Source organism: Scaptodrosophila lebanonensis, unplaced genomic scaffold (genome assembly GCF_003285725.1).
Source record: "Scaptodrosophila lebanonensis strain 11010-0011.00,11010-0021.00 unplaced genomic scaffold, SlebRS2 tig00000053-arrow-pilon, whole genome shotgun sequence".
In the NCBI taxonomy this organism is placed as follows: domain Eukaryota; kingdom Metazoa; phylum Arthropoda; class Insecta; order Diptera; family Drosophilidae; genus Scaptodrosophila; species Scaptodrosophila lebanonensis.
Window position 1 is genome coordinate 5,144,924 of NW_022060548.1, and position 26,149 is coordinate 5,171,072.

General features: G+C 43.5%; 8 protein-coding genes across 8 annotated transcripts; 4 read left to right on the plus strand and 4 right to left on the minus strand.

The window, feature by feature from the left end:
- Window positions 1-690: 690 nt before the first annotated feature.
- On the plus strand, window positions 691-1,467 carry LOC115623851 (general odorant-binding protein 84a). Its single transcript, XM_030518395.1, has 4 exons — window positions 691-928; window positions 990-1,051; window positions 1,105-1,231; window positions 1,291-1,467. The coding sequence occupies exons 1-4, from the start codon at window positions 691-693 to the stop codon at window positions 1,386-1,388; spliced, it is 525 nt and encodes a 174-aa protein (XP_030374255.1). The 3' UTR covers window positions 1,389-1,467.
- Window positions 1,468-1,595: 128 nt separating this feature from the next.
- Window positions 1,596-2,647, minus strand: LOC115623984 (DTW domain-containing protein 2). The gene is made up of 2 exons (XM_030518555.1): window positions 2,485-2,647; window positions 1,596-2,429 (listed from the first exon to the last, which is right to left on the minus strand). The coding sequence occupies exons 1-2, from the start codon at window positions 2,571-2,573 to the stop codon at window positions 1,721-1,723; spliced, it is 798 nt and encodes a 265-aa protein (XP_030374415.1). The 5' UTR covers window positions 2,574-2,647; the 3' UTR covers window positions 1,596-1,720.
- A 113-nt stretch (window positions 2,648-2,760) lies between these two features.
- Window positions 2,761-4,071, plus strand: LOC115623757 (serine/threonine-protein kinase 16). The gene is made up of 4 exons (XM_030518292.1): window positions 2,761-2,962; window positions 3,022-3,616; window positions 3,674-3,808; window positions 3,862-4,071. Exons 1-4 carry the CDS (start codon window positions 2,853-2,855, stop codon window positions 3,976-3,978), a joined length of 957 nt encoding a protein of 318 aa, XP_030374152.1. The 5' UTR covers window positions 2,761-2,852; the 3' UTR covers window positions 3,979-4,071.
- On the minus strand, window positions 4,024-4,962 carry LOC115623758 (G patch domain-containing protein 11). Its single transcript, XM_030518293.1, has 2 exons — window positions 4,872-4,962; window positions 4,024-4,817 (listed from the first exon to the last, which is right to left on the minus strand). The coding sequence occupies exons 1-2, from the start codon at window positions 4,955-4,957 to the stop codon at window positions 4,067-4,069; spliced, it is 837 nt and encodes a 278-aa protein (XP_030374153.1). The 5' UTR covers window positions 4,958-4,962; the 3' UTR covers window positions 4,024-4,066.
- Window positions 4,963-5,030: 68 nt separating this feature from the next.
- On the plus strand, window positions 5,031-7,845 carry LOC115623602 (nucleolar complex protein 3 homolog). Its single transcript, XM_030518014.1, has 4 exons — window positions 5,031-5,115; window positions 5,177-6,795; window positions 6,871-7,497; window positions 7,564-7,845. Exons 1-4 carry the CDS (start codon window positions 5,107-5,109, stop codon window positions 7,793-7,795), a joined length of 2,487 nt encoding a protein of 828 aa, XP_030373874.1. The 5' UTR covers window positions 5,031-5,106; the 3' UTR covers window positions 7,796-7,845.
- A 320-nt stretch (window positions 7,846-8,165) lies between these two features.
- Window positions 8,166-9,259, minus strand: LOC115623853. Its single transcript, XM_030518397.1, has 2 exons — window positions 9,256-9,259; window positions 8,166-9,196 (listed from the first exon to the last, which is right to left on the minus strand). The coding sequence occupies exons 1-2, from the start codon at window positions 9,257-9,259 to the stop codon at window positions 8,166-8,168; spliced, it is 1,035 nt and encodes a 344-aa protein (XP_030374257.1).
- Window positions 9,260-12,219: 2,960 nt separating this feature from the next.
- On the minus strand, window positions 12,220-18,848 carry LOC115623854. The gene is made up of 5 exons (XM_030518398.1): window positions 18,815-18,848; window positions 16,079-16,125; window positions 15,756-16,022; window positions 14,364-15,510; window positions 12,220-14,306 (listed from the first exon to the last, which is right to left on the minus strand). Exons 1-5 carry the CDS (start codon window positions 18,846-18,848, stop codon window positions 12,220-12,222), a joined length of 3,582 nt encoding a protein of 1,193 aa, XP_030374258.1.
- Window positions 18,849-23,572: 4,724 nt separating this feature from the next.
- On the plus strand, window positions 23,573-24,190 carry LOC115623580. Its single transcript, XM_030517979.1, has 2 exons — window positions 23,573-23,941; window positions 23,995-24,190. The coding sequence occupies exons 1-2, from the start codon at window positions 23,663-23,665 to the stop codon at window positions 24,157-24,159; spliced, it is 444 nt and encodes a 147-aa protein (XP_030373839.1). The 5' UTR covers window positions 23,573-23,662; the 3' UTR covers window positions 24,160-24,190.
- Window positions 24,191-26,149: the final 1,959 nt, after the last annotated feature.

Below are 26,149 nucleotides of genomic sequence, written 5' to 3' on the forward strand. Positions count from 1 at the left end.
CCCGATCAGCCCGATCTGCAAGCTGAACGACACGCACAATTCCTTGCCGGTAGAAAAGCTTGTGCTGAGGAATTCCTAATACCATACAGTAAGTATTAATGGTAAGTGAAAGTTGTAAGTGGGGGAAGAGAAAGGTCTAGGCTGCTGTCAAGGTTTTTGTGTTATATAAAATACATGGAGTGACACCGATCTTGTTATTTGCATTATTTTGCATCTAGAGAAAAAGATCAACTACACAAATGAAATCCATCTGATACTTTTAGTCATATATGTACCTATATCGTGTGGTCTACCAATCTGACTCCTGGATCTTACAAACATCTTCACCAAATACATATGTATTTCCGTACACTTTTTAATGATCGGCATATAAATATTAAGCTGAACTTCATCCAATTAGTCACTAAAGGGTTGAAATTTATGAATAGATATACAAATTTAATTGCGTTCATTCATACTCGTAAATGGTCATTGGCATTACCTTTGATGGGCCAATCAAGCGCCGCAATAATTCGAACAAATTATAACATTGTGTGTGGACTATTTCCGTAAATGTTATTTACATTTCCCAATTTGTGTTTGCATGCAAAATAACTGTAACTATTGCATGTGGCAGGGTGTTTAAATTTAGTTTAAATAAATCATATAAAAGGGCTGCTTTCGCAATGAAATAACTATCGGTTGGCCATAATGTGGAAGATCAAGATCTGGACAAAGTTGCTGCTCGCTCTACTGGTCACCATTGTGGCTGTTGAGGCACTTGTGGATCGTGCCAGGGATAACGGTGATATATATATAGTAAGCCACTATACGTTCGATGGGGATATCGACGATATATCGACCACCACACCAAAGCCCGCAGATCCTGACTATATAGATTTTGACGAGATAACGCACATATGCAATGCCAGTTTTATAACGCCTATATGTAAAGGAAACCTTTTTAATATTTCTAAATAAAAATGGCTAATTCTGTTTATTCTTTGTAGCGAATGTGCTTACCTTCAATTCCACAGGCTCCCTACCCGATGATAATGACACAACCAGCATGGTACGTAATCGAAAATATTAACTAAGTATTCAAAAGTTAAGAGTTTCCTTTAGTGCTACTTTCGTTGCTTCTTTGAAAAATCTGGCTTGATGGACAATTTCAAGCTGAATGCGGAATTAGTGCGCAAATATGTGTGGCCAGCCACGGGGGATTCCATCGAGTATTGCGAGTCGCAGGGCAGTGAGTAGACATCAAATTTTAATTTAAAAGAAACTCCAAACACTTGTTCATCTTTGCAGAGGAAACGGAAACAAATGGCTGTATACGCGGATTCGCCATCGTAAAGTGTGTGATGTTGCGAGCCCTGACGGATGCCAGAAACAAGCCAACGGTTTAAAAAAAGAAGTTCTTTTATAAATTGTATTTACTTGTTATGGCTAGTTTAGTGCACAGTATTTAAAAGCACCATTTTATACGCACACAAAAATACATTACACATACATATATAATATGTTCAAAGCATACAAAAATAAATGGGGATCTTCATAAAAATTACCTCTTTTTACGAAAAACAAAGACTTAATGGTAAAGCAAAATTTTAAACTTAGTTTCTATGCGGACAATAATTGATTTATTTATAAATAGCAAATAGTGATAATTCTCCTTCGTTCCTTCAATGTAAGCATATGTCCTAGGCAAACCTTTAGCTGATGTGCCGCTCCTACAACATCACGTTTGCTGTTCCACAGCTCGCTGCTCTAGTTCCAAAGCTCCACCGCAGACGGTATTGCTATAGTTTAGTAAACGACTCAGCCGCTTGCCTATGGGCTTAGGATATTGGTTGTTTTTCAGCAGAAATTCTTTTGATTGATGCTCCACAGCGCCATTCTCCAGCTGATATTTGCAGAGCGCATGCAGCGGCCGCACTAAAGTACTGCGCAGTTCCGGCTTCGATTCCAGCACGGCCAAGCACTGAGCCGCCGTCTCCAGCGTACTGAGGCAGCCCTCCGTGGGCTGCGTGCGTATAACGTAGTCGCTGATGCCTACCGCAATAAGCTTCACCTGTTGCAGTCGATGCAGTACTGGGCTGCTGGCATAGATGGCCTTTGCCTGCGGCCATGTGCCATCAATAAGGAGCAACGTGTAGGGACCGCGACTACGCTCAATCTGTTCCAAAGGCACTGAATCTTTGCTGGGATACAGCAGCAGTGTTTGGGGTGAGTCAAAAATTGTCTGCAGCTCGGCATAGTTTTTGGTATTTGGGAATCGTTTGCCTTTATAGACCACACATTTTCCCGGCTCTAGGCCCAGTTGGAGCATGTGCGCTGTGCGCAGCGATCGCTTCTCCTCGGCAGGATGTTGCAGTATGACAATTTGGGAGGACACAGCAATGGGTGGCTGGGGCAGCTCGGAACACCAACAGACCACAACTGGTCGCCTAAAAGGTTTTGTTAATATGCATTTTAAGTTCCACACAGCTGATCTATACTTACTTGCACTGCTCGCATTTGTCTCGTCTATCTGGCGGATCTGCACTAATGGCCACCAAATCCTGCCAAGCTTCAGCTTCCGTTGTGGTCATTTAGAAAATTGAAAAAACGTTGCAAATTCAAGGAAAAAAAACTTTAAATTTGTGCAAGTTGCACAGCAGCGTATGGTTAGCGACCAGGTGGCAGCGCCATGCGCGTTGCATGTGTTTATGTCGAACAACCCTGTCTTACAGAACAGCTGACCCATACGCGACTAGTTGTTTTCGCGTTTTTAAATTTGTTTTTTAATAAATTAATGGTTAGTTAGATAAATTAAATTTATAAGTGTAGTGTTTTTAAATTGTCAGTGCGTGAGTGTTGAATATAGAGAAATGCATAGCATTGGCTGGGCACTCATAATGAAGCGCGGCTGCTTTTGCAGTAGAGAAACGCTTCATATAAATGGAAGCAAATATACCATTAACGAGAGGCTGGCACAAGGGTAAGCATCAAAGTATCCATCACCTCCTTATCTTATCTTCTTTACTATCTGCCACACAGGGGTTTCAGTTTGATTGACTTGGCACAGAATGCGGATACGCGTCGATCGTATGCAATAAAACGAATCACCTGCCACAGCATTGATGATCAGAATATAGCGTTGCGAGAAATCGAAAATTGTCGTAAAATCGAATCGGAGCATGTCATCAAAGTCTTTGATTACGAGCTGAAAGGTCAAGCCGACATTGTGATCAATACAACGAGCACGTTGTACATAGTTCTGCCGTATTATAAGCATGGGTCCTTGGCAGATCATCTGCAGATGCGAGCTCGCAAGCTCGACCACATGCCTGAAGCACAGATCCTGCAGATTTTCTTGGGCATCTGTGAGGGAGTGAAGGCAATACACGAGGCGAAACCCGTGCCGTTGGCACACCGAGATTTAAAAACTGCCAATATTTGTTTGTCCAATTCCTTTGAGCCAATTATTGTCGATCTCGGGTCAATGACGGAGGCGCGATTACAAATCTGTGGTCAATCGGATGCCCAACGACTGCAGGACGAGGCGGAAGAGCGCAGTTCGATTGTGTATCGGGCACCAGAGCTGTTTACAGTGAAAACCTATTGCACGATTGACGAACGCACGGACATTTGGGTGCGTATACAATGTATCATAAAAATGTATAACTTACAATGTTCTGTTTATCCTTAGAGTCTTGGTTGTGTGCTATATGCAATGTGCTACTTCAACTGTCCGTTCGATCCGATATATGAGCGCGGTGATAGTGTTGCCTTGGCCGTATTGAGCGGTAATATAAACATTCCAGAGGACTCCATATACACGCAGGTTCGTCCTTAGCACATCATATTTAGAACTTCTTTACAGTTTTTACTTTGCAGGACATGCACGACCTCATCAAATATATGCTACGTATCGATCCAATGGAGCGGCCTTTCATCTACAGTGTAATCGAGCAAACGCACGATTTGATACAGAAACTTGAGGGCCGTGTCTAGCATATAAAGAAGTCCACCAACGATCCCAGTACACCGGTTTGCAAATATTTTGACTACGTATTATTGTGAAATATATATAAATGTGAATTTAATGATCATCGCGTGTCAGTCCCGGACAGTTGTCCGCCAGGTCCGTGGCATTTTCATAATGCGTGCCACACCAATAACAAAATCTGTAGGCTGTGCGTAAATAACTTGTCAACAGCTCCAACTGCTCGGCCGGACTATATTGTTCTTCGTGATCTGTTTCCTCCTCCGACTCTGCTGTTTCATCCTCCTCACCCTCTTTAACTTCCAGCGGCTTTGGTGGCCAGAAGAACTCCAACTCTGGCTCTTTGATGCTTGCCTTCAAGTCCAGAGACTCGCAGGTCTGCTGACACCGCTTTATATCGTATTGCAGCTTACGTTCCTCCGCTTTTTGTGTGGCTCGTCGGCGAAAGGCCTCCGTGCTGATCTCTTCACCAGATTCTATACCTGCTCTTTGCAACAGGTGTGCACGTCTTAATTCTTGACGCTTTGCCGCAAGCTCAGCCAGTGCTGCCTCTCGTCCCAGACCCCCACGATCGTTCTTTATATTTATAGCTATGGGTTCGGTGCGTGCATCCGCCTGCAACCCCAGAGCGCTGCCCGCCTTATAGCCCATCTTGGCCAGCAATTGGAATCCTTTGTTGTCGGCCGCCAGTGGCTGGCTGAGATCTTTCTGTAATCGTTCATTGTTGGTGCTTGTGGCGGATGCAATTTCACGCTGTCGCTTAATTTGTTTGTCGCGCTTGGATTCCAACTCAATTTGACGTTTCTTGCCACGATCCTGCACGAGACTCGGACGCACTTCCTGCAATCTGTTTAAAATAACAACTTGATGATAATGTCTGAATATGTATGGCATAACTTACCCTGCCAGGAACTTATCAGACATGTAGTCCTCCTCGTCAGACATTGTAAACAACAAATGCTGCAAGCGTAAACAATTTACAAACATCAGTTTTCACACAAGTTGGCAGGCCTAGGCAAGTGTTGCAACATATGTTTGTAGGTTGTACGAACTAGGTGGCAAGGCTTTGTGCCATGTGCTCGCGGTTATCAAAGCATTTTACTTACAATTACGTTTTTTAGTTAAATTCAATAAAAATGGGCACGGTAAGAACACACTACAACGGCAATAAATATATTATTAACAAAGCATTCGAACCAATTATAGAAAAAGGTTAAAATCAGTTCCGTTAAACGTGCTGCACATCTGAAGGCAAAGAAAACACCGCTAACAAAACAGCAACAACAAAAGGTAAAGCAAAAGCAGGAACAACTTAGATCCAAGCGTGAACAGGGCCAGAATATATTTAGCCAGAAGGCGCACAAGCGAGACAACTTAGCTCAACGCAAGAAACGCAATAAGCAAGCATCTCTGGGCCAACTAAATGTGTCCGATGATGATGAAGATGGAGTCGGCGATGGGGATATGCTGGACAATGTTGCGGACATGTTGGATGGCGATGATTTGGCTTTGCTGCAGGAGCGAAATAAACGAAAGCGGAAAGCGCAACCGGAAGAGCAACAACTGCAGCAACATTCTGTAGGACTGGAAATGGAATATCGCAGTGCTAGCAAAAAAGAACTGGCAGCGAAGAAAGTCAAAGTCGACCTGTTGCCCATCAAATCGCGTGATGGTGAAATCATAACACGAACCACTGAAGTCGACTATGTGCCTAAGCCAAAGCAGCGTAAAGCGGTCCAGGATAAGAACGAGGAGGCAGAAGACGATGACAGTGGAGTCAGCGTTTATGAAGACAGCGATGATGATGTGGTCAATGATGCAGAGGCCGCTGAATCTGCGCCGAAAGCTAGAATGATATCGACAGCAGATCTGATGATTGCAAGGCAGCAAGAGATTGAACGTCAGAAGTACCGCATTGGCATAATTTGTTCGGGTATTTTGGAGAAGCCCGAGGATAAAATGCGCAATCTCAATGCGCTCTACGAGCTTATGGACGAAGTGAATACAACAACTGGTCTTCCCAATTTGATAACTGTTCGTAGATTGGCAATTATTTCCGTAACCGAGATATTCAAGGACATTTTGCCCGAATATCGCGTGGGACAGGTGGACACCAAAATGCAAACGGTGCGTAAAGCCACCTTGGAGCGGGTTACCTATGAGAATGCCATGCTGCAGCAGTTTAAGAAATTTCTACAAAAGCTCGAGTTTCTGACAGCCACCGTGACCAAACGTGGAGGCCAACGCACCCCTAAGGCCATTATAATGGCAGCCGTGGCTGTGGACTCCATGTGTGAAATTCTCGCCGCACATCCGTACTTCAATTATGTGCAGAATATTGCTCAACTTTTGGTCTATATGCTGAACTGTAATTATGCTAACATGCGCGCCTCAGTCCACAAATGCTTTCGCACACTCTTCTCCACCGACAAGAAATTGGACATGAGTCTGTTTGTGGTGCGTCGCATTAACCATCTGATTAAAACGAAAGAAAATAATGTGCACTTGGAATGCATAACCTGTCTTATGGGCTTGAAAATCAAGAATGTTAACCTGGATGCAGAAAAGGAGAATGAGTTGAAGCAAAAGAAGTTGGAATCGCATAGGCAGCGTCTGCTGAGTTTGTCCAAAAAAGAACGAAAGCGACGAAAGAAGCTTACCGAGCTCAACAAAGAACTGGATGAAACGCGGGCTGAGGAAAACAAGCAAACCAAACACCACAAGTTGACGGAAATTATTAAAATGGTATTCACCATTTACTTTCGAGTGCTGAAAAATGATCCCACGTCTCGGGTACTCAGCGCCATACTCGAAGGATTGGCAGAGTGAGTTGAAAATTAATTAATTTTTTATTACGCCTAAAATTTTAATTATTGATTTGTAAATTTTGTTATATTTAGATTCGCGCATGTTATCAATTTGGAATTCTTTTCCGATCTTATCGATGTGCTTAACCGCATTCTTGAGGAGCAAGAGGAGGAGTTGGGATATCGAGAGCAGCTGCACTGCATACAAACAATTTTTGTCATACTGTCCGGCCAGGGCGAGGTGCTGAACATAGATCCCATTCGCTTCTATCAGCATTTCTATCGTAACATGTTGGTCGTGAATGCGGGCAAGAATCATGCGGACTTTAGCATCATATTGCGTACCATGGATGAGGTGTTAGTGAAAAGAAGGCGCAACATGAGCCAACAACGTTTGATGGCCTTTGTAAAGCGGCTACTGACGGGCAGCTTACATTTACTTCACCACGGTACTTTGGCCTCGCTGGCCACCATTAAGCAGACATTCCAGCTGACATCAGTGCTGGATGCTTTGCTCGATACGGATGCCAGCTATGGCTCGGGCCGCTACGATCCTGAGCTAGAAGATCCGGAATACTGCAATGCCGCGAGTACGTCGCTATACGAGCTCGCGTTACTAGCTCGCCACTATCATCCAACAGTGCGTCGCATGGCAGCACACATTGCCAATGGAGTACCAGCCTCGGGAGAGGGTGCATTACCCACAGAGATTGGAAAACTGTAAGTGATTGATGAGTTGACAGCATACGAGTGGACTTCCTTTTCATACTTATTTTCTCTTTCCAGCACTGCACATGAACTCTTTGAACAGTACGATAGCACGCAGATGGTCTTTAATCCAAGTATACCGCTGCCCAATAAATGCGAACCAAAGTTGAAAAAGGGCAGGCGAATGTTTATACGAGAGAATTTCCGGAAACACTATCAGCAGGTGCTGCAAAGGGAAGTAGAGGGAAGATCGTCACAGAAATTATTGCAATTCGATTTTCTTAGTGAACTAAATAAACAGACTCTGTAGTCTGCTGTAACGAACGTCTGAAGAAATACAATTACTGATAATACCATGAAGTTGCAGTTTTTTAAAGTTAGTTTTAGCTTTATATATTTAACTAGAATTCAAGAGTTCCCAAAAATATCGAAGTGTCTGTAACGACCCAGTAATTAATTAACATACGCATCAGATATATATTTGCTCGCAGTTTCATGTGTAAAGGTTTTCTTTATTATATTAATTGCAAATTTATGTTTCTAAAATTGGCTTAATGTATAAGATGTGAGGGATGGTTCGAAGTAGGAGCTCCTATTGATGGTTTTATGATGGAAACTAAACTAAATATGCAACATAGCCGGGTACAAGTGCTGAGGATCGCATCGAATTGGACAAATACTTATACTGCAATGGCGCGCTGACGTCGTCCTGTGTTTGAAGCGGCGGCTGGTGGTAAATACTCACGATTTTCAGGAGCAACTCCACCCGCCACAGCGCCACGTGCGACGCCCGGTGTGGCCACGGTACCGGATACTCCAGCAGGCCGGATGACGGCACCAAATTGTGGCTGGGTCTGCGTGGGCGTGGCACTAGGCGTAACATAGCCACGCGCCACACTGCCACCCACAAATCCGCTCACTTGTGGCACCCCAGTTGGACGAAGCACAGCTGCACCGCTGATATTAGCGCCATACGCAGTTGTGGCTGGAGCCGTACGCCCGGCCACCTGGTAAGCGTTGGCGTTCACATTTGGATTGGTATTGGGGGCGCCGGCAGTGCCATAGTCGTAGATGTAGGCATTGTTCGCATAGAGACTGGGCGCGGAAACACAATCGTACTGATTCCACCACACACAGACGAGCGTCTCCTGACTGAAGACCGTACCATTGGGACAGAGGAATGAATAGGTGCGATTCAGGGCGCAGATGTGGAACACCTGGCACTGCGCCTCAATGTCCGCGTAGTAGCCCGGCAGTGGTTGCTGCGAGCAGTCGAAATTGGTGCGAGGCACCTGTGCATAGACGGGGTAGTCCACGCCAGGCACACCCGGTATGGCCGAATAGTCTCCACCGCTATAGTCCTCGTCGTTATCCGCATTGCTGCCACCGCCCACGCCCACGCCACCAGCATTCGAACGTCCCAGTGTGTTGTACTGTGGCTGCGCAAAGGGTCCGCCACGTGCGTTCGTCGGCACCGTGCCTGTGGGTCTACGTGGCTGCGACTGTGGCAGACTGCCACCCGGGGCGCTGGGAATGCTGCCGACAGCCGCTGGTGCGCCAAAAGCTGTGGTAGCCTGTCCACTGGGTGTGAAGCCCACAGCGGGTGATGGAAAGAAACCAGCTCCATAGCCAGTCGTAGCTGGAGCGCTGGTCAAAGGCACAGTGCCCGCAGCTGTGGGATAAGAGCCCGGCAGAAGGGTGGCGCCACCCGCTAATCGTGCACCCGCACTCACACCTCCAGCAGCGGTTGCGGCAGCCAATTCCGGACGCGCATAGTTATAGCCGCTTTGTGCCTAAATCGTAAAATGGTAATTGCTTTATATATTCAATCTAATCCTTATAAGAATGTTCGACTCACCCACACACTCAATTGCTGTGCGCTCCAAATCAGACACACTGTAAATAGGTGAAGAGGCGACATTAGCACTTTCTAAATATGTGGTTGCGGGTCTGTAGAAATCGCAGCATGCGCGTATCGTGCTTCTGGGCTCAGTCGTTGCAACAAATTGAATGAAACTGCGGCTCTGGCCAATTGCCAGTTTCAGCATCAGCTTCGAGAGCTCCATTTTAAGGCCAAGTACGTTGTCTGCTGTGATTTCTGTCGCTGATAGTACGCGGATTTGCTTCACGAATCTTATTTATCAGTTTCCTACTCTACGCACTGTGGGCTCAAAACAGAGGCGGACATTACCGAATTCTGTTTGTGGATCTAATTTTAACTTTGTTATTTTACTATAATTTAATGTCGAAATTTGCACCTTTCAAATAAAAGCAGCCGCTTCTTATAAATCATTCTTATCTTTGTTATTTAAAAAAAAATATTACGTGTATTTGTTTCTGCAAGAAAATGCGTGCCAATTCTTTCAAATATTTGTACTCTTTAATTTTAAATAAATTTTCAAATCAAATTAATTTGATCAATAATTTATTCAATAAAAATTAATTTCTTCACTGGCATCAATTCAAAATAATAAAATTGAATTCGAAAAATTCCATCAAACAGACAAACTATATCTGCATTTATTTCCCTAACTATCCATCTTTGGCCCACTGTGCCATCTAAACGGTAACGCACCCAACATCAACTGACTGCCAACATCAATTGGCTGGCCATCAATTGCCTCATGTTGTTCTTGCTGTTGTTGCAAGTTGGCCAAAAAGAAGAATACGCATGCACCATAAATATGCAAGGCAGCAAAAAGTTAGACAGACAGACGCCCACAGCGTCAGCGCCCAAAAGGAAGTGCTTATATTAATGAGGCGCTGAACGCTTCGATCGTCAGTCGAGTCGGTCCGCCCCTCTGTTGAGGCAACGCTTCGAAGTCTGACCCTGAATGGCCGCAACTCACCTGCCAAGAGTTGGCTTTGTAGTCGCATCGATGCTGCAAGTTCTACAAGTATATGTAGCTCTGCTTTTGTTGATTGTGCTCCGGCTCTATCCTGTATCCTTTTCTATGGCACTGGCGCGTTGCTGTAACCGCCACTTGTCAGAATTGAATGTCTACTGCAGTCAGCCTTTGGCCAGTCATGGAAATTTATATTTGAATCGACTGGCAGTTGCATTCTCAGTGCCATTCTCTTCACTCTTTTCGTTCTAAGCCCGACTGTGGCATCTCTGCGGAATCGATGTTTATGTGGCAGATGCCCGGCCTGACAGTTCGTCAGAGTTGGCTTCCAAGCCTGGGCTTTGTTTAAGCTTAGGCTTTGGCAAATTTATGACACTGGATTAGCCATTGTTTGTTATTCGAGCGCTCGGCCGTTGTTACGTTCATGTTTACATTGCAACTACTGCACAGTTATCAGAATGCATAAATCAGACGACTTACGAGTTTATAAGACACAAAAAGCCATACGTATACGTAATATTCATATACATATCGATGCCATTTAATTAAATATAATTTCAAGTGCAATCTGAAGTCGTTTCGGCTCGCCCTTGAGTTTGTCTTTTCAGTTTTCAGTTTGAAATTTGCCAGAAAATTGGAAAAATATTTAAATGCGCACATTTTGCAAATATGCATTGGCCTTGAAATAATACAATAAAATGGGATTTATGTGTATTACCTGAAGCTCAAATAATTGACAAATTGTGTCAGGGATTTGAGAGCCAATAATGTGGATTGTGAAGTATCATGTTTATGATGTTGATGATGAACGTTTAATGTGTTTTCTAAATGAGAGCGAGGGCGGCCTCTAAATGTGTTAGAAATGATAGTGAATTGAACTTTCCTCAGGTAAGTAAAGAATAATTTCTTGAAAATAGGTTCATTCATTCATATATAGAAATATTGCATACAAAGTATTGCATACTTTGAGGCGCCAAACGCTAATGCATATATAACTTATTTTTTTGAAAATATCGAATATCAAGAAATACATTTTAAGAAAAATAAATGTCGTTCTGTGGAACTAAAACATTCGACCTGATTCGATAAATTTAAATGACGACAAATCCCATCTTAATATCACACTGATATTATCGTATTATTACTGGAATTGCACTCTTATCTGGCCTATATGTATGCTATGATATTGTATTCGTATGCTTCTAGGCGCATTTATATTATAGCACAGATCTGGTTATTTGTTAGGTGAATATCAACATGTTTTCTCTTCTAATTTCCACTCCCCCTAAAAATGTGTAAGCTCCATTTATTTTTATTTTATATGTTTTTATTATTTTTATATATTTTGTTAACTTTAAATAAATATTTACAAAAAGAGCAAGACATATGGGCGTACAGATAGTTCGATTTGGGGAAATACAACTAAGAAACTAATTTAATACAATTCGTTTACACTGTAGTTTGTATTTAAACGTACACACATACATAGTATATCATTATTATGGAAGAAGGGCTGCCTCGAGCAATGCACGCTCGCAAATATCAAGTCGCACTTTTTTTTTGTTTTTGGGATTATGTCGATGAGAAATGTGGGGAGCTTTTACATATTTACAAACTATTTGCAGCTGCTCTATGTCTACATCTTGTATTGGCTAAACAAAATTAATTAACAAAACGAAAGTTCAAGTTGGAAATTAAGAACGAAAATGAAAAACATTAAAAATATACTTGTAAAGTAGAGTAGGTAGGTTCGTTTAAACTAATTTAAGGCGCGTGGAAGTGAAGGACGAAAGACGGAAGCGATTGCAAGTTGACTAAAAGTGAAATGTTTTATGCACTTTCAAACAGTTGGCAACTCTAAGATGTACCGTTTAGGAAACTGACAACCCTATCGCCTGCTGCTGAACTTCGATGCTAGCGAGTATAATGACTTGAGCAGCTCCAGTGCTCGTCGGTCTGAGCCGCCACCGCTGGCCAACTCCACAGACGCCGCCGTCGTCGTCGACACATCCGCATCCTCGACATCCTCGACGCGTATTTCGAACTTTGTTGTCTCCTCGAAGCTGTTCGCCGCGCTCGCCGTCGTTGTCGTGAATGCCGGCAGCTCTGTCGTGGTCGTATAGACAGCGGAGGGTGTGGTGCTAATCTCTGAGCCTGCTCTTCGGAAAGTAGTCACTGGCACGCGGGTGGTTGTGGTGGCTAGCTTGATCTTCCCCTTGCCCTTCGGCAGCTTGCTGTCAATATCGATGAGCGCATTGAGAAGATGTTTGCGTGATCGCTCCAACGCCTTCCCATTGTGATCGTCGCAGGTCTGGATGAGCAGGAGGAGCAAGCTTAACACCTGACGATCGTGTTCCGCCTTGGCCATGACATTCTTCAGATGCAGCGCCTCCTGCTCGTTTAGTCCGCCAAAGAGCTTGTTGGCTATGCGCTGCAGTCCACTGCTGGAGGGCAGAGCATCCCGTGGCAGATCGTAGCTTCGGAAAATGTCATCCCACTCGTAGTTGGAGTCGTGACTGCGCTGCACGGCATCCGAGAGGGTCTGCAGCTGACCGCTATAGCGTGCGGGCGTGGCTGTAGTCGTTGATTTTGGCAGATAGGTGAATGGCGAGGGTGTTGTGACGCGCTGATCCTTCATCAGGCCATCATTTATGGTCAGGGGGTCAAGGAAGTCCGTCTGCGACTTCAGACTCCAGGGATGCTCAGTGGGCTTGTGCGTGGTGATAAGCTTCTGAGGTTTGGATTCCTGCAGCAAATTATTGCGAGACTTCACGAACGACTGAGTCTGCTGTTGCTGCAGGAACTCATCGGCCTCACCAGAATCGGGGCTGGGCGGCGAGAGCTCTGCCGAAAGCTCCAGCTCGTGCGAGCTGCGATAGGTGGTGCCTTCGTAGAGCTCTGTAGTAGAAGTATAATCGGGTGCCGGTGTCGAGTCGAACTTGTGATTGATTTCGGCTGCAATGCTGGGTGGTGTGGGAGTGGTTGCATCTGGTGTTGACTTCGTCGGCAAATAATACTTAGCCGTGCCATCGCTGAAGAGCGTCGCATCCGTAGTGGTTACGGGCTTAAAGTTAGCTGTCGAAGGTGGTTCTGTGGGGCGTGCACGAGCGGCTAACTCGGCCCGGAAATTGCTCGGATTATCCAGATAGCTGCTGAGCGCATTGGAGAAGATTTGGGCAATCTTTCGCGACTCAGGTTTCTCAGCCAAAGCACCAATGGTCGCTCCCGTGCTGCCAATTTGCGGAAAAGGCTGATAATTGTCGCCAGTTGACGGTGCCTGTGTCTCATTTAGCGGAGAAAGCAAGCCTAGGCTTAAATCCTGCTCACCAGCTACACGACCCTTACTCTCCTTCAAGCCAAAGAGCGTGGTGTACTTCTCCACAGTGTTGGCGCTCAGCAAACTATGCTTAATATCATCAGCATGCCCGCTAATGCCCAAGGAGGGAGTGCTGGGCGTGGTCAGGCTGGCTGTCGTATCTGAGGGCTTGCCCGCTGGCAATGCTGCCGCCGCTGATGAGGATGCTGATGAAGACGCTGAGGTTGAAACTGTGGATGGCGCCTTCACTGGCAGCTTTGCCTTGAAGGCGTGCTTCTCATCCTTGCTGGCCGTCTTGCCTCCCAGAGAATTGCCCGTGTCATTGTGCTCCTGGGCGAAGTACTTGGCTAAGGAGACTAATGCATCTGGTCCCGAGGAGGGTGGAATTTCTAAGCCGACACGCGCTGGCGCCTGCACATTGACCTCTACATCCTCAAACTTGTCCTTCAACAGGTTCATGGTCTTCAACATGTCCTGCACATTGCGATAGACGCTGTCATCCTGGCTGGGACTGGGCGCAAAGAGCAAATCTTCACCTCCGGCTGCGCCAGCATTCACCTTCGGAGCCAAAGCGCTCTTGGGCAAATAGGTGGGTCCGCTACTGCTCGTGGGAGCGGGTGTGGTGGGCAAATAGTCCCGACTCTCGCTCTTCTTCGCCGACAACTTGTGCGTGGGCTGTTCTACAGTTAACGGAGCATTTGCATTGAGCGTGAGACGCGTCTTGAACTCTCCCGAGGAAGCCACATCATAGTGATGACGCATACCAATGACAACTGGCTTGTAGGTAGCGTCCAGTTCTAAAGAGGCGCTAGTTGTTGGTTTTGGCGCCACAGAGGACTCTAAGAATATGCCGGAAATGGCGCTGCCACTTAGGCGATTCGGATTCGGCGTCGTCACAGTACTGAGCACGCCTTTAACGTAGTTCAGTTTCCCCTCGGTGGCCTTGGTCTTGGCCACACTGGGCACCGTGGGGGTGTAGAATGGCGTTGATTTACTTGGCTCGAGACGTCGAGCTGTGGAATAAGTTCCGGCCGTATAGAAGGGTGTGGTGTGCTGCACGGAACGCGTTGAATACGCCTCAAAGAAATCCGGCTTGTCAGCATCGCTGCCCTTTAGTTGTGCTGGCTTATCAACAGGCCTATGCTTATTTAGGTCCTTGCTATGCTCCTCGCTGGCGCCGCGTTCATGCGAATCTGCAATGGGCTTTCCATTATCGCGATAGCGTTGCTGCCCCCTCTGGCCGTTGCGAGCACGCTCGGTGGACTCGTTATGAAGATTACCGTAGCGCTGAGCCCCAGAGCTGCGCTCCTGAGAGCCACGACTTCGCGATGGTTTAAACTGTAGCTGCTCGCTGGGCTTAAGCGATGTGCTGTCATCGATGTTGCTGTTATAGTTATTATTGCGTCGCTTGCTTCCAGCCCCTGATCCACTCACAAAGGACGAACTTTCCGCCGTAATCTGAGTCTCATCATTGTTGCTGTTGTTATCGATGGTGGCAATAACCTTTCTCTGTTTCTCACCCGACACATCATCAAAATCCACGCTCTCTACCTCCTCGGTGGAGTCAATACGTCGATCGGATTTGCCTCCAGTACGTGTACGGGCCTGTCCAGCAACAGGTGTAACTTTAGGCTTAATATTCAGACCACCGCCAACGATGTTGAAGCCCTGAACCGGCACAGAGGGACGCACGCGATGCACTCGCTGCTTGTTCAGTATCTCAGCGCTCTCAGCATAGTAGCCCGAGGAGCCCAGACAATTGACCTTGAACCACCAGTCGCAGGTGAGCTCGCTTTGTTGAAATATGGTGCCATTGGGGCAAAGGAACGATATCTTGCGACCCTCTTCGCAAATGTGAAAGACCTGCAAGAGATTGAATTAATCATTAAAAAGGCAGGCAACATAAAAATATATAGGCAATTTTTAAAGAAAGTTCTTCTCTACAAAAATGGATTTGTTTCATGAAGATGACCAATTAAAATAGGTATATACCTAAACAAAGCTCTTGAACTCTTCATGATTCTTTAAATTCGGTCGTAGGTTTGTAAAATTTATTTTCTAACTATTTGTATCTAGCTTTAACTTTTTTATTCAACACTTTGATTTACCTGACAATCCGTTTCCATATCCGCAAAATAGCCATTGCCATAGGATCGACAACTGAAGGAGGTCTTTGGAATGCGCGGGTAAATGGGAAAATCAATACCCGGCCGGCCCACAACACCCTGATAGACCTCATAGTCGACATCCTCGTCGGAGGCGCGTTTCTTCAAATGATGTTTGTGTTCATTGCAATTTGAATGCGCCTCGTAACGCTCCTCTTCGAATTGTGTGGCTCCTGTTTGTTTGGCCAGAATACGGGCTGGCGTGCGATACTACAAAAGATTAAAAATTAAGTACAGAAATTCGATGATGTAAGCTCTCTGCTTACCTTAGCCTCTGCGGCTGTGAAGTCAAGAACGGCCAAAAGAAGCAGAGCTACGGAAAAGAAACATAGTTAGTTAAATGGGTATAAACTTTGAATACTGTCAATCACTAAAATCAAAACATACAACTGAACAATATAAATCATAAATATATACAAATTAATTAAATTTAAACTATAAGGACAAAGTCTGTATTTAGGAAAACTGAAGAATAAAATGCTTCCGAAATGGTTTTAAATTAAATCGAAGATGGTCTTCAATTCCAAGACTTATATATTTGTACGCAGTATTTTATAAAATACAATAAGAAAAGCGTGCAGTATTATAGTAAAAAAAACTTTAATCACAACTATTTGTTAATTTATTTTAGAAAGAAGATTATTATTTTATTTTATAAATGGCTAATCTTTATACCTTCTGTTAACCGTTCAATTAATTTTTGTATTTAAATTAATTTAACATCATGTATTAATTAATATATCCGACACTCGAAGCGTAAATGAATTGCTTAATCCAAATGTGACTCTAAGTAACTTGGAGTTCGACTTAATACAACAACTTCCCTCACAAATAACAGTTAACAGTAACAACATTGCCCGCTACCGGCCTCAGGCACCACACACAACAATCAAACATTAAACTAAGAAAACAATTAAATGTAGAAATACGAAAAATTTAAACTGCACAGCTTAACTGCTCGTCGCCCTCCCCCCTTCCATATAATATGTGCAGTCAACGCCAGGGGAAATGAAGACGATAGCTAATAGCTTATTGGATGACAATAATGACCTCACATTCAAGGCCTCGTTGGCCAATAATTGACTTGATGTACCGTGATTATATGAATCATCGGCCAATAGGCCCCAAGAATCGACAGACGACAACATTGCCCGATTGGGTCTTTAAATAGCGGGTGTTGCTGCTTTATAAAATTAAACAATTGGCCATAATTTGAGCTCGCTGATTGACAACCCCAGTAGAGCTTGATGGCCATTACTCATACGTCATGTTGTACACTTGGCCCATCATCTTGGCATCCAATCCAAGACCCCACGGCATAGGCTGGCGCGATTACGTTTACGACTGCCACGTGATGCGTGAGGCGTGTGCATCGCCCGCCAACTTAATTGAGATGTGCTGTCGCTCAAGCTCTATAATTATTCGCCAGACCGCCAACCCGTACTAAAACGCCCAAGAGACTCAATAAGAGGAAAACAAAAACTGCTGAATTCGTGTTGTGATTATTGTTGATTTCATTTGTTTGAAATATGTTTCGCTCATTTGGGTCTGGGTCATCGGCCATGCGTTGTCGTGTCCAACGCTAATGAGTCTTAAAACATTTTTGTATCATTCGGCCGCAACCACCAACACCAACACATTTCCCACCATTTACAGTTACAGTTATATGGCGGTGGCAGTGGCGTTGCCCTTTTCCATTAATTAAATTCAAATTCAAGCGCACAAAAAATGACATCTAATCTACTTAAATCGCACACAAAATTGTCTGAGCAGCTCACCCTAAACAATGCCGGCGAGCATTTTTGCTATTTTGGCGTGTGACAAGCCACAAAGCCAAAAACAACAGCAACAGCAACAACAAAACACTACAAACACATGCCACACGCAACAGACAAAGGCACATTAACGCAATATGCGCTACTCTGGCCCCATTTCGAACAACGCACGCATGCGCAAAAGCGTGAGGGGGTGAGTGGGTTGGAGGCATGGGGTGGGGAGGGGAGGGGAGGGGACGTCAGACTTAATTGTTAATAGGCAGCAGATTGGCGGTCAAAGTGTTGCAAGTTCGCATTGACGCGTGAAAGAGCCGTTCATAGTCTACATAAATAGTGGGAATATTGTCAATAGACAAGGTCAAGGATGTGGCATTTGCATGGAGAAATTTATCAAAAAACTTGTGAATGCATTTTTGAGGGTTTTGGCAAAGATTGAAAACAGCAATACGGTTATTAATGAATAAATTCGTTTTTTACTGAATGATGAGATCATTTATTTAACTTAGTTAATGAGCTGAAAAGACCTAATGTACTTTTTGTTATAAAAAAGCAAGAAATGGGATTTCTATTAACGTTACTCAAATTAATTAAATAATAATTTTTCAATAATTTAAAATGATAAAATAAATAAAAATAAAACAATCTATAATGTTGAATTGTGTTCAAAATATAAATACCCCTTCCATACTCAAGGAGATGAAAGGAAGCTAAAGTTTATTTTACAATACATTTGAATATCAATCCAAAAGGATGAAATATTCTACTAAAATCGTGAAGGCAAGTCAAGGTAATAATATCGATTTACTATCTTCAAAATTATATTTGTCATTAAATTTAACTGAGTTTTTAAATTAAATATATAGCTGCTAATTCAAAAATAAATTTAACTAAATTTAAACCTAATACGTACGTAAACTTAATTAAAATGCTCTTAAAAGAAGAAATTATCGAAAAGAATTGAGAGCAATGATAATTGCAAGATAAATTATAGTCAGTGACAAATTCATAAATAATAATCATCGTCCAACGATTAATAGTAAATTTGTCAATATAAATTGACTCTTACAGCGCTTTACAGAAATTGTTTCATTAATTTTAAGCTACCATATATAATTTCCCACTCTTAGTAAGCAAGTGATCATATAAATTGTGCTACACAAAAGCTAATCTATTATTATTCCAATCAAATAACCTTAATTATCACTCAGTGTATCTTCAACTTACCACAGCAGAGTATATGGAATTGTGTTCGTCGCTGCATTTTGTGTACTGGAGAGCCTGAAAAATACAAATTGAAATTCATCTGTGAATCATATTTATTGTTGCTGCACGTACAAACGTATTAGGTAATGGAAATCACACAAAAAATAATAAATGTACTCGCCACATAGACAAATCAAAGCGCAACAAAGCCAACAATGCGAGGCAAGACGACACATTGTCAATGCTTCGAGCTGAACAAAAAGCGCCGATGTTGACAATACTTGTAATTACATAATTTGTACGCCCACAAGACAGCGAAGATAAAGTCGTCGACAGTCTCATTGCGAGAAAAGAAGATGCTGCCAATGCACAAATTTATGGGGGATGCCTTGAATGATGGGAGATGCTGGTGGGAGATGCTGGTCCAAGACTTGGACACACGCAAGCAAATTTTATGGCAAGCGGCAACACAGGGCGTATGAGCAATAAATTATTACATTTTAGGCTTGTCCAGGCAGCCTCCTTCAGCTAAAGAAATTGCAGGCAGCTGTTGTGCCTAAAACAGTCAGTCAGTCAGTCAGTCAGTCATTCAGTCAGTCAGTCAGCCATTCACTTTGCATGGACGGTAAAGCTTCCGTCAGGTAGTCATGCAGCTGTTGTTGTAGTTGTTGTTGTTGGCTGCGTACTTTGCATAATTTCATATAATTGTTTTAATTTTTGCACAACTCGGCAAACACAATAAACAATATAATGCTCAGCTCTTTACCCACTGACACTCTTTTCTGGCCACTTTCAATTAACCAAAACAATTTTCAATGATTGGGCCAATTTATTTATTTATTTGATTGTTTTTTATTTCATTTGAACAGAGTTGTTTACGAAATGCCTTGGGTCGCTTCTTTTCAATAGCATTGCAAATTGAACGAAATCTCTAAACAAATTTTATGTGCACATAAATTTTGTATTAACATTTGCCAAATTATATGCATTGTGGCGTTCTTAGAAGAAGGCTTTTGGGGAGGGAAGGCATTTGTTCTGCCACCTCTATGCATTGTCTCAGCTTCGTGGCTGCTTCTTGTTGAAATTGCTTTTTTGTATTTAAATTAGTTGATTGCCTTGGTGTGTTCGTTTTTTTTTTCGGCAAGTTGGTGAGCGAGGTTTGCATAAAACATAAAAAATTCTCACACCTAAATTTGATTTCATCAAAGCAACATAATGCAAATAAATTTAACTCACGCTGCATTGCAACTTGACATTAGAACTTAAAATAAAAAGGCTGAAATGAAAAAGAATGGCCCAACAGCTGTCCGTATACAATATACTATGGGTATATATATAAAGATATATATATTTGCGTGTAGGTGTCTCGGTAAATAAAGTTCAGATGCTTCGTTTTTGGTCTGCAGCTTTGACTTTTGCTTCTTTATTATTTAATTTAGTTTCGGCATTGCACGGTCTATAACGGCTGGCATTTTTGGTCATTCACGTTTTTCAATTTGCAATTACATGCAATAGTCGCAGTTGGTTGTCATTGTCAAGGCTTCTCCTCCTCTAACGGCACTTAAGAGAAGTTGAATTTGAAGTGCGATTGCCTTTTCGCATGCTATTCAACAATTGTCAGTTCAATGCTGTTATTAAGTAGGGAGAATTGATAGCTTTGCTGCAATTACTTTGGCACAAGCAAACGATATGTGATGGGAAATATGCGATGGCTCCATTAACAAACTAACTCATCGCTTAGTTTAATCACAATGATCAGAGCAAGCACGAGCTATTCCTTTAAAGTATAATAAAATTTTTCCGTGCAACATTGGAGTTGGACAAACAGCGCAATTTTGGATATTAGCAAATATAATAATTAACAATTTGCAGATCGTTTATAATTTTTTTCATTAACTTTCAACTTTCGGTTGCAGCCACTAATCTCTTAATTTCTCTTAAAAACCACTGCAAAGGTTGGCCAATGTATTGGAAACATTGAAAAGAAAATATCATTAAATATAAACTTTATCATTAGCTTGAAATGATATTAATCAACTAATATATGTATGTGTGTTGCCGAGACCCCAAACAGTTGAATGCTCATCTTTTCACAATATCTTCATAAATCAGTGGCCACATAAACTACCATTTGATAATCATTCAATGATATTAATCACTTGCACTTGCCATCTAATTGTTTACACAATGAGTCGAGCCAGCAAGAAATGTAGTCATCATTATCATCGACTTGGAAAGCTCATCAGTGAAATGCTAGACTCGGTGCAGAGATGTCGAATGTAGCCTGCACAGTGAAAAAGTCGAAATATCAAAGACAACAATGACAAATAAGGAAGTTTCATTGCTGCTGCTGCTGTTGCTGCCACTGCTGTGGCTGCTGCCGAATCATTATCAGGCAGGTATGAAAAACAACAACAAAAATTGTCAACATATAGCCAAAGAGGCGACTAACTACGGGCCATGGCAACAGGTGTTGCTACAGCAGTAACGACAACACCAACAAAAATAATAAGCAAGCGCCCGTTAACTATCTTTTGGCTGAGGTTACATTCGCCACAGCTGGCCTTGTCTTTTGTCAAGTTTGTGCGATATACTTCAGGAATTTCAACAACTCCTAATTTTCTAGTATAATCAAATATTCTCGAGGGCTCGGATTTTGGTAGAACAATGTAAAGCTTCTGACTGCCATTAACGTGGAAATGGCCAGAGTGATCTTTGTCTCTGCCATCATCAAGTTGACACACGACCTCCTCGCGGTGCTCTCTGGGTAGCTTTCCGGCTCCATCCGGAGTTGGTAAGTGAGCAAATGTGTGCAGCGCTTTTGTGCGTAGGGCTTGGGACCCACCACATGAAAATTTTTTACTCCCAGTGAAGGACATAACAACAGCCTCGGATAAGGAACACCCAAAAGTTGACGACCCTAGCAAACGTTTAAAGGACCACGATTTAAGGATATGCACCTGGAATGTCCGGACCCTTAACAGAGGAGGTGCTACTATCCAATTGGCGGATGCTCTCAATAAAGTAAGAGCTGACATCACCGCCATCCAGGAAATGCGATGGACAGGTCAGGGTTGCTCCCAAAGAGCAGCCTTTGACATCTACTACAGCTGCCATGCAGAAAGACGCGAATTTGGATGCGGTTTTGCGGTCAGCAAGAGATTGCGTAACTGTGTCTCTAGGTTCACACCTGTGAACGAACGGCTGGCAACCATTCGTGTCAAGGCGAGATTTTTCAACATAAGCCTGATTTGCGTCCACGCTCCGACGGAGGACAAAGACGAGATTACCAAGGACGAGTTCTATGCGAGACTGGAGACAGTCTATGACCGCTGCCCCTCTCATGACATTAAAATTGTTCTTGGCGATTTTAATGCCAAGGTTGGAAGAGAGCGCGTCTTTGCCCCGACAGTCGGACAATTCAGCCTCCACGAGACAACATCCAACAATGGACTGAGGCTAATTGACTTCGCCGCAGCACGAAACATGGTGGTGAGTAGCACCAGATTTGAACACCTTGATATCCACAAAGCTACCTGGCAGTCACCCGATCGAATGACAAAAAATCAAATAGACCATGTTGTGATAGATGGAAGGCATGCATCCAGTGTGCTGGACGTGCGTACGTTCCGTGGTGTGAATATTGATTCGGACCACCAACTTGTTGCAGCCAAGGTCCGCATGCGATTATGCATGGCGAAAAATGTACGCCCCAACACGCAGCGAAAACTAGACGTCGGAAAGCTGCTAGCACAACAGACTGCCGAAGCTTACTCCGCTCAACTCTCTGAGCTGCTTTCTCAACCGTTCTCGGAAACCGATACTGGTAGCGGACTTTGGGCACATATTTCCCGCTCACTGCACACAGCCGCAGAAGATGTCATTGGTTTCCAACAGCCGCTACCGAGAAACCAATGGTACGACGAGGAGTGCCGCGAAGCCACTGCAGCGAAGAATGCCGCGTACAAAAGAACCCTGCAGACGGCGACAACGCGCGCTGTGCATGATGTATATCGGGAGAAGAAGAGGGAGGAGAGGCGGCTTTTTAGACGCAAGAAGAGAGAGCAAGAAAAGCGAGAGCGAGAGGAGATGGAGCTTTGTAGAGACAGGAACGACGCTAGGAAATTTTTCCAGAAGGTGAAGCGTCTAACACAAGGTTTTAAGCCCGCAGCGTCAGCCTGTAAGAACTCGGAAGGAAATCTGGTGGTGGACGGGCAAGCGGCACTGAGACTGTGGAGGGAACATTTCTCCAATCTTCTATCAGGCGAAGATGTTAACAATTCCGCCAGCGGAGATGACCCCACAGAACCGATCGCCGACGATGGTATTGAAGTACCGTCACCTAGCCATGACGAAGTCGAAACAGCCATCCAGCGGCTCAAAAACAACAAATCTGCGGGAGCAGATGGGCTGCCTGCGGAGCTGTTTAAGGCAGGCGGCAATGAGTTGGTAGGGTGCATGCACCAGCTCATTTGCAAAATATGGCTAACTGAAAGCATGCCTGATGATTGGAATCTCGGTGTCCTATGTCCCGTCTTAAAAAAAGGTGATCCCACGGTCTGCACCAACTATCGTGGAATCAGCCTTCTTTCCGTCGCATATAAGGTCATATCAAGCGTAGTGTGTGATAAGCTAAAGCCATTTGCGATAGCACTGATTGGGCCTTATCAGTGCGGCTTTATGCCTGGTAAATCCACCACTGACCAGATATTCACGCTACGCCAAATCCTGGAGAAAACCCATGAGTTTCAAATCGATACCCACCATCTTTTCGTCGATTATAAAGCAGCATTCGATAGCCCGAGGAGGGAACGTGTATATGCCGCACTGTCTGAGTTCGGTATCCCTGCAAAGCTAGTGCGACTTTGCAGAATGACGTTGAGCAACACTCGTAGCTCCGTCAAGGTAGGAAAGGACCTCTCCGAACCCTTTGATACCGTTCGAGGTTTCAGGCAAGGCGATGCCCTCTCGTGCTATCTCTTCAACTTCCTGCTGGAGAGTGTGGTGCGCAAAGCTGGTGTACACCGAGGCGGAACGATCTTTTTTAAAAGCGTTCAGCTTCTTGCGTACGCTGATGATATAGACATTATCAGCCGTACCAGGAGAGGCGTCACCGGAGCATTTGCGGCTATTGAGAAGGAAGCTGCAAAAGTGGGTTTGGTGATAAATGAGAGCAAAACTAAGTATATGTTTTCCTCTAGCAGGGACACGCGGCAACCAGACTCCCAGATCGCGGTGGAAAACTATACTTTCGAAATGGTGAAAGATTTTATGTATCTTGGCACCACCGTCACAGCAACCAACGATGTCAGCCTAGAAATCAAATGGAGATTAACTCTAGCCAATCGATGCTACTTCAGCCTCAGTAGGCAATTGAGTAGCAGAGACCTTTCCCGAAAAACCAAGCTAACGCTCTACAAGACGCTCATCCTCCCCGTGCTGCTTTATGGTGCAGAAGCATGGGTGATATCGCAGACTGATGCAGCAGCTCTTGCAGTGTTTGAGAGAAAGATGCTTCGGAAGATCTTCGGTCCCATACGCGTTGGCGACGACTACCGCATACGATGGAACAGCGAACTGTACGAGCTCTACGCTGACATTGACATAGTCAAGCGAATAAACATCCAGCGGCTAAGCTGGCTAGGTCATGTCGTGCGTATGGAAGAAGACGCTCCAGCGAAAAAAGTTCTCGATGCGGATGTTGGGGGGAGACGACGACGGGGGAGGCCTTGCCTACGTTGGAAGGACCAGGTAGAGAACGCACTTACTACCTGCGGAGTGACCAACTGGAAGCGACGCGCGCGAAGCAGAGGCGCGTGGAGAGCTGTGTTACGTCAGGTCATAGCCCGATAACGGGTTTGAAGACCAGTCAAGAAGAAGAATCAAATATTCTTAATTTTAAAAAATGCAGAAAAATTCCCAAATATAACTGTTTTAAAACAGAATTCAATAACTTTAAAATCTTCTTAAAAAAAAGACAAATTAAAAACTTGTCATAAACATTTGTGATGATTATAATTATAATTGATCAAATGTTTCATGACTAACATTGTTTTTTTCTTTCGATTGAAACAATAGTTTTTCCATTGTACCAAACATAGTTATTACACAGGGGCTGGCTAGCAAAATGTAAAGACAAACTTTGAATAAATAAATAAAAAATAATTGTGAGTTTCCAAGAAATGTTTAAAAGCCGCTCACAATTTTGTTTCATTTATTAAATACCAAAATTAAATAAAATCATATTCGACTTTTTCGATTGTAAAGCTATATGAGCTATCACTAGGAAGGCGATAAATTGCTCAGAATAACTACTATTCATTTTCATTTAAATAAACCATATAAAGCTATGCTCCTCTCCTTAACAATTACCAATTTCTTTGTTTATTGCTATTATTTTTATATTTGTTAGAATTATTTACAAAGACCAAAATTTTAAAAATCAATAATTATTTTGCTTCACATCTGTACTGATTTTTTTTCCATGAAGCTTTATTCATTATTGGTTTGATTTGGAAACCTAGCACCACAGCCGTGTTCGAGATACTGTGTGGACCCATAAATCGTGAGTTCCTATCGCATAAACATAGTTTGTGTGCTGTTTACCTAAAAGCTGACTGAAAAAGTTTGCCACAGCATGAGGCTCTGTAATCACAAATTTTTGTTCCGCCTTGCTAAGTCAGGACGCGATGCGCTGCGATGCGGGCGTGCAGTGATGCATCAGCAGCCCATACTTAGATAGGCAGGTACCAGCAGCATGTCGAAGAAGCCAAAGATGCCAATGTCTCCTCTTTCAGTTGGTGGGCCTGTTGGTTGGTTGGCTGGTTGGTCTGTCGGACGGTCGATGGTTCATTCGTCGCAGCCAAATGTCTGTTAAATCGTTTTAACCTTTTTGTCAAGTTGCCGCTTAACCTTTACGGCTGGCGCTGACATGAAGGAAGCATTTTTTCTGCATTGTCTTCAACTCTGTGGCAAAGTGTTGAAACAGACTCACAAATGAGAAAAAACTGTGGCAGACACAGAGACACACAAACGAATTCGAAATATTTACAATTGTATGACTCCTACTCCTACTCCGACTGCGACTGAGACTACGTGTCGCATACGTGTTATTGTAAGTCTGATTTATTTGTTTTGGCATTTTTTTATTATTTGTGCTTCAATCTCCGAACGAACCTTTTGCATTGTTTTCTGTGTGTGTGTGGCCTTACGATTGGCAACTTAAACTACAATAAGTACAAGATAAATGCTTTTATTTGTTGTCAGCATGTGTGTGTTTGTGCATATGCCAAAAATTTCACCTTTTCATGTGCGGCGGTGTCATGTGAAATGTCTCTAGTTTGCCTCTTGTTTTTTTTA